At 43.7% G+C, this 10,916-nt stretch overlaps 1 protein-coding gene across 1 annotated transcript in view; it reads left to right on the top strand.

Annotated features, from left to right (window-relative positions):
- Nucleotides 1-5,852: 5,852 nt before the first annotated feature.
- The window catches only part of LOC139025499 (glutamate receptor ionotropic, kainate 1-like), a 6,980-nt gene continuing 1,916 nt past the window's right edge, over nucleotides 5,853-10,916 (top strand). The window contains exon 1 of the mRNA XM_070440635.1: nucleotides 5,853-5,889. Within this exon, the coding sequence (XP_070296736.1) occupies nucleotides 5,875-5,889 (15 nt within the window). The 5' untranslated portion in view covers nucleotides 5,853-5,874. The remainder of the gene's footprint in view (nucleotides 5,890-10,916) is intronic.

Raw genomic sequence — 10,916 nt, 5'->3', positions numbered from 1 at the left:
CAACTAGGAGGTGTCCAGCATGGTCCTGATTAACACTCCTACCAACCAGAGCCAACGTAGGAGTGTGTCCACATGGTCTGACTAACACTCACCTAACAACCTGACCCACTAGGAGGTGTCCATATGGATTGCTGATAATACACTCTAAACAACCTCACCACGTAGAGTGTCCACATGGTCTGATTAACCACTCATGAACGACACAAAAAACACTCCGAAACAAAAAACCACACAAAAAACGGTAAACTGCTTCTGAAACACCGCTCACTCAGCTAGGAGGTGGGTCCATAATGGTCCTGATAAACACTTCCTAACAACGCCACCACTGCGGAGGGGTGTCCCATCATGGTCTTGATAAAGCATCTCTAACAAGCCCACCACTCAGGAGGTGTCCATCATAGGTCTGATTAACACACTCCTAACTAACCCCACGCCACACTAGTAGGGTCCCACAATGGTCTGATAACACTACCTATACAACCCACCACTAGAGGTGTTCCACATGTTCTGATAAACACTATAAGCTACCCCACCAGCTAAAGGAACTGTCCATTTATGTTTTCTGATAAAACTACCTAACAGACATGCAAAACCACTGGAGGGTCCATATAGGGTCTGATAAACACTCCTAAACAACACAGACCACTAGGAGGCGTGTCCACATGATCGTGATAAACACTCTTCAGGACATGAACTGTGCAGAACAGGTTTGCAGCAAAGGTATGAGAGTCATTGGTTTCAGGGAAGGCTGTACCCATAGAGGGACGAATTAGGCAGAGCAAGGGGAAAGTTAGGGCCAACGGAACTACTGGTCCTAGCAAAGACAAACAGCAAGTCTACCCAAACAACCACCTGAACTACTGTCCTACCCAATACACGAAGAGTGATCTACAACGAACAGCCTCCTGAACTACTGTCTACAATAGACAAATCAGCAGTCTACACTAAATCAGGCCACCTGAACTACGCTGTCCCTAACCAAGACAAATCAGCATCTCGCACTAAACAGCACCTGAACTACTGTCCTACATCAAGATAAAGAGCTACTACACAAACAGCGCCCCTGAACTAATGTCCTATAACAAGAGAGCAGAACAAGCATAATCGTTACAAACGCCACCTGAACTATTGTCCTAACAAAAGGACAGAAGAGGCAATATACACAAACATGCCAGCCTGAACTACTGTCCTACAAAAGACAAAGAGTCCAGTTCGCTACACTAACAGGTGACATCTGAGAAAAATAGCTTCAAAGTAATGTTTTAGTCCCATGCATCTCAGACCAAGTGACGCACTGAGTCTGACCTAGTGACCCCTAAGACGCAAAAGCAAAGGTGAAATTGATTAGAAATCTGTAGATGCTTTCTTGTTTACATGTGTTAGATGGATTACCATAGACACGTTCTCATTTACAAATGGGACTTGGCCAAGATAGAGCAAGAGCCAGTGCGGACACAAACACACAGAGGTTACACAAGTTGGGATGAAGACAAGAGAATACGTAACAGGTCAACAACACAGAATAGAAAATCTTATACTACAGTGGTGCGTGCAAATTAGTAAAGCTTCAGGGAGGTAAGGCAGAGTAAGATATCAATCAAAATCAAAGTCAATTTGTTATTTCATATGCCCTTCGTGGACATCAGCATAATACTCAAGTGCTGTACAGAAACCAGACATAAAACCCCAAACAGCAGTAATGCCAGGTAGATAGCATGCGGTGGCTTAGGGAAAATACTCCCTAAAAGCCTAAAACCNAACAATGGATGGTCCGACACCGGTATTCTACCCTTCTTACTTAAACAAAGACTTGTTATATAACAGAGGAGGGCTTGCTTCTGGAGTTAATAACGTAATCTCGGGGATAGGTGGGGCAGACCTCAAGACGACGTACAATGGTTCCAGAAACCAGCCAACCCCACACATCCTGTTGCCAAGAACCTTTAGGGCCCATGAATGCAGCGAATCGGTCCGCCCTAGGAGCGAGGTGTTACTTGACTGGCACATGACACTTCGATGGTAGACGAAGTTGGATTTGTTACCCCATTAGGCTTTTCCACGCCTTTCCCTTCAATGGTTTGCAATTAAACCACCCACAGGATTTCACATCACCTAGGAAACATGTTTCCTGATCTCCCTTGCCTTCACTCCTGTATAACCGCCTTACTTATTTTTTTTGATTTTTGCCTGTGAGCAACAGGAAACATCGTGATAGTATGCTATATTCTGCCTAGCAACGGGACTATATGTATATAATCAATTTTATTTTTATAAATACGGCTTGAACATTCTGTGAATAAGTATTAACAGTGGGATTGGATATGTTTGACGGATTCAATCGATGCTGTACTTCTTGACCCTGGATTCGGCGAGTTGGTAGATAGCAAAACGAGGGACATGTGATAGCATGTCTGATATTTGTCATTAGCAACGGGGGACCATGTGATAGACTGCGTTCTGCGTAGCAACAGGAACAAGTGATAGATGTGAATTCTAGCCTAGGCAGAACAGGGACATGTGACTGAATAAGATTGTGATAATTAGCATAAGCCAAGCCAGGGACATGTGATACCTTATGCCTGAGTGAGGTTTCTGGTTAGAACAGAGGACCATGTGATAACGAATTGGGATGACTGTATGATATTATTTCTGGCCGCATCCTAAGCACCATTCCTGGACATGGTGATCAGAATTGTTTTACTGCTTTTGATGAAGATGCTTATTAGCATAGGGCTATTATTTTGTTTCGGGAGGACAAACTTCTAACTTATGCCAAACGGTAAGGGATATCGCTCGCTACAATATAATAGCTTGATATTTCTGCGATGGCCAGGGGCCTAGCACCAGGGACATGTGATAAGCATGCTGAGTATTCTTGCCTAGCAACAGGGAGCATGTGCATAGGAGAATGGGCTTCGACACTTATTTCTGTACATCAGCTAGATCACAGTAAACCTCAGGGACATGTTGTAAATTCGACATAACAGGGTTACCTGATAGCCTATCTCCCCTTCTCTTCCTTGGCCGACTCCCCCTGCTGTGACCTGAGGCCTTTTTGATGGTAGGAAGTTTGCCAATTGCCTGCTCAAACGCAGAACACGACCCCATTTGAGTCAAGAAAAGGCAGACAACTTCTAGTTCAATTAGTTAGCAAGAGTTATTACTTGGAAATCTTTAGTCAAATGGGAATTCACACTTCCAATTTACCGTATGTCCATAGTCATATCAGCATATTCTGCCAAGTATGGATAAAAACATTCGTAAATTTCTATTTAACGATATCAACCTTTGTTTAAAGTTCTTAATTTTGCTGTATACTATACAGATCCCTAGCCACTAACTCTTTTACAGTTAATAGCTCATAAGGGCTCCACAACATACACCAGCCTCTGGATATAATGGTTAGCTCTGACAGTGATATAAATCCTAGTATACAGGTACCTGTGGCATGTAGTGGGAATCAAAGTTAGTGCAACCAGTCAGTTTGTATATCGTATGGATCATTCACTATTTTCCTTTTTCATTGGCAAATTTTTAGTGTCAGTGTGCAATCCATTCAAAATTTTTTCCTTGAATTTTGAAGCTACAACGGCCTTTTCATGGTTTATTTGGCTTACCCTAACCCAGAAACAGTATAGAAACAGGCCTTGATGTTTCAGATAGGTTGCGGTTCATCAGTGTGTTTTTCTATTGTGTATACCTTAGGCTTTCTCTGCAATTAGGAGTTGGTTCTATTTTACCGACTCTCAAGCCCTAACGCCCTCTTTGCTTCTTACGATAGGAATTATATTTTACTACAACCAAAACATTAGTAAGGTTTTAACTGAAAATCCCTCACTTCTTCTTTAGAATTTTTAGCTATTACGTGCCTAAGGTCCAACTTTAAATATTAAATGCAAAACCAAGCTCTGTGTTTTTAACCAACCTCTTTCTCCCGCCCCTTTAAGATTCCAACAAACTTATCCCTACTTAGTTTTTGCTCCCTCTGGATGCAATGTTTTTGCACACCCACCCAAGCCCAGAAAACCCAATTCTTATTTCACCATTATAAGCTCCAACTATCAATGCCCTTCACCTCCCCTACAATTAAACATGGTCTTGCTACATTGGCCTCGTCCACACAACTTAAAAAATCCCTCAACCCTACCGACTAACGACTCCACATCTGTTTTTCTCTTTCCTCTTACTACAGTTTTCTTACTACTATCATGTTTTCTCCTAGCTTCCTCTCTCCTTTCTCTTTTTTTTTTCTTTTTCTTCTACCTCTTCTTTCTCCTCCTACTAGTTCCTTCCTCCTTCTCGTTCGAAAACTCCTCGTCCTTTCTCTAAACTTCCCTCCCCACTAGCCTTCTAGTACCTTTTCCTCTCGCGCTCTTTCTTCCTCTCCCTTAACAACTCCCTACCTATCTCTTCTCTCTCTTCTCCGTCCTTCCTCATCCCTCTCTCTCTCCTCTCTCTCTTCTCTCTCTCTCTCTCTCTCTCTCTCTCCCTTGCTCCCCTCTCCGCTCTTCTCCTTCTCCCTTCTCTCCTCCCTCGCATCTGTCTCTCGCTCGCTCTCTCTAACTCTCGTTCTCTCCCTTTCTTCTTCCCTCCTCTCTCTCTCTGTTCTCTCCCTCTTTCTTCCTCCCTCTATCTCTTCCCACTCTCCTCCTCCCTCTCTCTACTCTCCTCTCTCCTTCCCTCCCTTTCTCTTCTCCTCTGCCTTCCATCTCCTTCCCTCCCTCGCTCTCCTCTCTCTCGCATTCAATCTTCTCTCTCTCTCTCGTCATCTACATCCATCAATCCCTCGGTAAAGGCGTCTGCTTCCCTCTTTTATCCCTCATCTCTACCTCTCACCTCACATACCAATCCTACCAATCCTCTCTAATCTCCCTTCCTACAATCTCCTCCCCTCTGTGTAATCCCCAATCCTCCCATCAATCCTTCCCCCCATGTCTTGTCATCTTGCATGCTCCCTCTTACACTTCCACTCCCTTATAACTCTCCATGGCTCTCCCTGTGTAACCTTTTCTCCCCCCGTCCCTGACTTTGCGTCAACGCTCACCTCAGCCGGTGACAGCGATGAATAGAGCCCGTGAACAAAACACACAAACTGCGAGCCTTTTATTAAGTAGGGCTAGGTGATCTTGGTGGTTCTCCTCCTCACCCTTTGGATTTAATAATCATCTAAACCTTCCATATCCGACGGACCAAACGTCTTTTGGCTGTCTTTCCTGCCTACCCGGCTTACGGAGGAGAGAACTCCCTTGCAATATCCGGTCCACCTCCACTAGTGGCACGGCCTCTCTCATTCCTCTGTGATCTTCCAGGGTTCAAGCCTGACGACTAGCTGTACGGCCTAAAACTAGTGATCCCTGGTTATGGATAGAAATATCCCGGGGGGCTTCCAGTCGATCGGCGGGCCCACTACCATGACCTTCTTTTCTAATGTGCCGTGTGTGAGTTAGCTCTATACATTTGGGTTGGACCCCATCTGAGAATGAACCCCCTGATATTCCTAAAAAGCCAGGGAACCAATGTCCAATAATTTGTTGTAGCCATACAATTTTGTGGTCCAAGTTGGATTGTTGGTGTGTGTGTTAGGTGTGTGTGTGTGTGGTTGTGTGTGTGGTGTGTGTGTGGGTGGTGTGTTGTGTGTGTGTGTGTGTGTGGTTTGTTGTGTGTTGATGTTGTGTGTTGGTGTGTGTGTGTGTGTGTGTGGTGTGTGTGAAACGGGTAGTAGAATAGCGGCTCATCAGGGACGGCTACTCATGACCTTCTTCAAGCGGTGTGTGTGTGTGTGCTTGTTGTGTGTGGGTGTGTGTGTGTGTGCTGTGTGGATGTGTGTGTGTGTGGTATGAAACGGGTAGAATACGGCTCAGTCAGGAAGGGGTCATGACCTTCTTCAAGGTGAGGAAGAGAGGCTGACATTTTTCCTCTTGTAATTTTTCTTTAATTGTTTATGAAGGAACTTTAGTTTTAACCAGAGATTTACAGTGACTGGCCACACGCATAGATATTAGTTCACAGTGTGTGACCGGTCTCCCTCTGTTAGTTTAACAATAATATTCCCAGTTCCCTTTTTGATTTTCTCAGTTATTTAATTTAATTTCACCTTTATTTAACCAGGTTGGTCAGTTGAGAACAAGTTCTCATTTACAACAGCGACCTGGCCAAGATAAAGCAAAGCAGTGCGACACAAAACATCACAGAGTTACACATAAACAAACGTACAGTCAATAACACAATAGAAAAATCTATGTACAGTGTGTGCAAATGGCGTAAGGTAAGGCAATAAATAGGCCATAGTGGCGAAATAATTACAAATTTATCATTAATACTGGAGTGATAGATGTGCAGAAGATGATGTGCAAGTAGAGATACTGGGGTGCAAATAAATAAATAAATAACAATATGGGGATGAAGTAGTTGGGTGGGCTATTTACAGATGGGCTATGTACAGGTACAGTGATCGGTAAACTGCTCTGACTGCTGATGTTTAAATTAGATTAAAGGCCCCATCTCTGCATCTCTCTGTGTAGTTTCTACCCTAACCCAACCCTACTGTGTTCTCTTATTTAATTAACATCTGTCCCGCACAGTCGTCCTATTTCCCAAGTAAAAAATATCAAATTTGAACGACCAAAACATCAACCATAATATCTGTACGCTATTAAAATGCTCAGAAGTGAAGAAATTTTACCTTTTCTCTCATTTGTAAGTCGCTCTGGATAAGAGCGTCTGCTAAATGACTTAAATGTAATGTAATCTCTCTAACTAATCCGGAAGCTTCTTTTAGGCCGAGTGGGCGGGGGAGTTTATATTCATGAACTCACTTTAACTGACAGCTCTTTGAAAAGATCCTTGTGGTGGTTGCCAGGTAACAAGGTAAACAATGAGTCACGTGTCATTCTGAGTCTCAACACCGTTTTTTTCTCTGTCAAATGCTCTCATGGTCAACCAGAGCTAATCRTGGACTGTTGGMATATCWGACAAACAGCAGAAATACACCATTTTAAATTCAATTGTTTTGTAGCTAATTACAGAATACAGTTGACTGTTACACTTCTTCAGTAGAATGAGTGAAGGACACAGTCARCTTAGAAGGTTAGCCATAAGGTAATGTAGAGCATACAATAAGTGTACTGGACTGAATCCAAGTGTTTGACACAGGCTAGAGGAGACTAGTAGCTTTATAATCACATCTATGTACCAGCTACAGTCATTGTTCAGACTTTCATCACCTGACTTTGTGAACGGGTTTCATACAAATATCATCCAATTTGATGAAAAAAACAGATTTTTAATTGTTCGGGACCTTTGACCTATTCCACGATGGTCTGTTATCTTCATACCTCATTCAGCATAGCCATTATAGTTATTTTAATTTGTATTTATTTAACCTTTATTTAACATTTATTTAACCTTATTTAAACTAGGCAAGTCAGTTATCGAACAATGTTCTTTATTTACAATGACGGCCTACCGGGAACATTTGGTTGACTGCCTTGTTCAGGGGCAGAACGACAGACTTTTACCTTGTCAGCTCGGGGATTCGATCGAGCAACCTTATCCTGGTATACAGTGAGTATACCAAACATTAAGAACACCTTCCTAATATTGAGTTGCACCCCCCCCCCACCCCTTTAGCCCTCAGAACAGCCTCAATTCGTTGGGTCATGGACTCTACAAGGTGTTGAAAGCGTTCCACAGGGATGCTGGCTTATGTTGACTCCAATGCTTCCCACAGTGGTCAGGTTGGCTGGATGTCCTTTGGGTGGTGGACCATTCTTGATTACACGCAGGAAACTGTTGAGTGTGAAAAACCTCAACAACGTTGCAGTTCTTGACACAAAACCAGGGCACCTGGCCACCCCGCTTTAAAGGCACTTAAATATTTAGTCTTGACCATTCACCTCTGAATGGCACACATACACAATCCATGTCTCAATTGTCTCGAGGCTTAAAAGTCCTTCTTTAAACCTGTCTCCTCCCCTTCATCTACACTGGTTTGAAGTGGATTTAACAGCTGACATCAATAAGGGATCATAGCTTTCACCTGGATTCACCTGGTCAGTCTATGTCATGGAAAGAGCAGTGTGTCTTAATGTTTTGTCTACTCAGTATAGCAAGACCCAAAAAACATTGTGCTTAGCCTTGTGTGTGTCATTGTAGTACAATGTGTGTGAGTGAGTGAGTGAGTGATGTGATGGTGAGTGAGTGAGTGAGTGAGTATGAGTGTGTTGAGTGAGTGGTGAGTGAGTGATGTGTGAGTGATGAGTGAGTGAGTGAGGTGTGAGTGAGTGAGTGAGTGAGTGTGGAGTGAGTGAGTGATGATGAGTGAGTGATGTGAGTGAGTGAGTGAGTGAGTGAGGAGTGAGGTAGTGAGTGTTAGATAACCTGTGAGGTTCCTCCAGCCCTCCACCCCGTGGCGGTGCGTTGCGTGGCCCAGCATGGTTGATCCGGTGGGGCTTTATCCCTCAGATTGCAGCATCTGATTACTCCTCCATGGACGGGAGGGAACAGGGCTGTGGAGGGACGCAACCAAATTGAAACAGCGGGAGATTTATCACACAGCTGTCCTGTTTTCCTCTCACTGGGAGACACACACACACACACAGAGAGAAGGAAGAAACAGAGGACACACACACAGACTGGAGGGAAGACACAGACAGAGAGGGAAAGGACACAGACAGAGAGGGAGAGGGACACACACAGAGAGGGAGGACACCAGACAGAGAGGGAGGAACCAGACAGAGAGGGAGACACAGACAGAGAGGGAAGGACACAACAGAGAGGGAGGAACCAGACAGAGAGGGAAGGACACAGACAGAGAGGGAGGACATACACAGACACAATCAACAGGACCTCAAGCCACCCTGGGACTCACAGAGGGAGGGACAACAGACAGAGAGAGGGAGGGACACAGACAGAGAGAGGGAGGGAACCAGACAGAGAGGGAGGGAACAGACCAGAGAGGGGAGGGACACAGGACACCCGAGAGGGAGGGAAACCAGACAGTATGAGGAGGGGACACATGACTAAGAGGATGGGAGTGACACAAGACGAGAAGGGAGGAACCAGACAGAGAGGTCGAGTAACCAAAGACAAGAGGGAGGACATCAGACAGAGAGAGGGAGGGACACAGACAGAGAGGGAGGGAACCAGACAGAGAGGGGGAACTCACAGACAGAGGGAGGGACATACACAGACAGAGAGAAGGAGGGACACAGACAGAGAGGGAGGGAACTAGACAGAGAGGGAGGGAACTAGACAGAGAGGGGGGAACTCACAGAGGGAGGGAGTTACTATCAGACACAACAAGATTTTTATTATCTAAGGATGAACTGACCAGAAACAAATAGAAGGATCTGTGTCTTCATGTCATTTAATAGTTATGGCACAAGAACTTCAGTGTTTCTTTATCAGGTAACAATGCATAGTAATAATGTTTTATACACATTGTATACACTTACACTACCGTTCAAAAGTTTGGGGTCACTTAGAAATGTCCTTGTTTTTGAAAGAAAATAACTTTTTTTTTGTCCATTAAAATAACATCAAATTGATCAGATATACAGTGTAGACATTGTTCATGTAGTAAATGACTATTGTAGCTGGAAATGGTTGATTTTTTAAATGGAATATCTACATAGGTGTACAGAGGCCCATTATCAGCAACCATCACTCCTGTGTTCCAATGACACGTTGTGTTAGCTAATCCAAGTTTATAATTTTAAAAGGCTAATTGATCATTAGAAAACCCTTTTGCAATTATGTTAGCACAGCTGAAAACTGTTGTTCTGATTAATGAAGCAATACAACTGGCCTTCTTTAGACTAGTTGAGTATCTGGAGCATCAGCATTTGTGGGTTCGATTACAGGCTCAAAATGGTCAGAAACAAAGAAGTTCTTCTGAAACTCATCAGTCTATTCTTGTTCTGAGAAATGAAGGCTATTCCATGCGGGAAATTGCCAAGAAACTGAAGATCTCGTACAACGCTGTGTACTACTCCCTTCACAGAACAACACAAACTGGCTCTAACCAGAATAGAAAGGACTGGGAGGCACCGGTGCACAACTGAGCAAGAGGACAAGTACATGTGTGTCTAGTTTGAGAAACAGATGCCTCACAAGTCCTCAACTGGCAGCTTCATGAAAGAGTACACACAAAACATCAGTCTCAATGTCAACAGTGAAGAGGCGACTCCAGGATGCTGGCCTTCAAGGCAGAGTTGCAAAGAAAAAGCCATATCTCAGACTGGCCAATAAGAAGAAAATATTAAGATGGGCAAAAGAACACAGACACTGGACAGGGGAACTCTGCCTAGAAGGCCAGCATCCCGGATTTGCCTCTTCGCTGTTGACGTTGAGACTGGTGTTTTGAGTGAACTATTTAATGAAGCTGCCAGTTGAGGACTTGTGAGGCATCTGTTTCTTAAACTAGACACTCAAATGTACTTGTCCTCTTGCTCAGTTGTGCACCGGGGCCTCCCACTCCTCTTTCTATTCTGGTTAGAGCCAGTTTGCGCTGTTCTGTGAAGGAAGTAGTACACAGCCGTTTCCAGCTACAATAGTCATTTACAACATTAACTATGTGTACACTGTATTTCTGATCAATTTGATGTTATTTTAATGGACAAAAAATCTGCTTTTCTGTCAAAAACAAGGACATTTCTAAGTGACCCCAAACTTTTGAACGGTAGTATATTAGAATAACTTATTTGTTGTCCATCAGATATCTAAGATCTCCCCCAATGAGAAGATGCCTAGTTGTTGTTGTCCATTAGAAATCTAAGATCTCCACCAATGAGAAGATGCCTAGTTGTTGTTGTCCATTAGAAATCTAAGATCTCCACCAATGAGAAGATGCCTTGTTGTTGTTGTCCATGACAAATCTAAGATCTCCACCAATGAGAAGATGCCTTGTTGTTGTT

Source organism: Salvelinus sp. IW2-2015, unplaced genomic scaffold, assembly GCF_002910315.2.
Source record: "Salvelinus sp. IW2-2015 unplaced genomic scaffold, ASM291031v2 Un_scaffold2775, whole genome shotgun sequence".
NCBI classification, from domain to species: domain Eukaryota; kingdom Metazoa; phylum Chordata; class Actinopteri; order Salmoniformes; family Salmonidae; genus Salvelinus; species Salvelinus sp. IW2-2015.
This window is presented reverse-complemented; position numbering and strand designations above follow the sequence as displayed.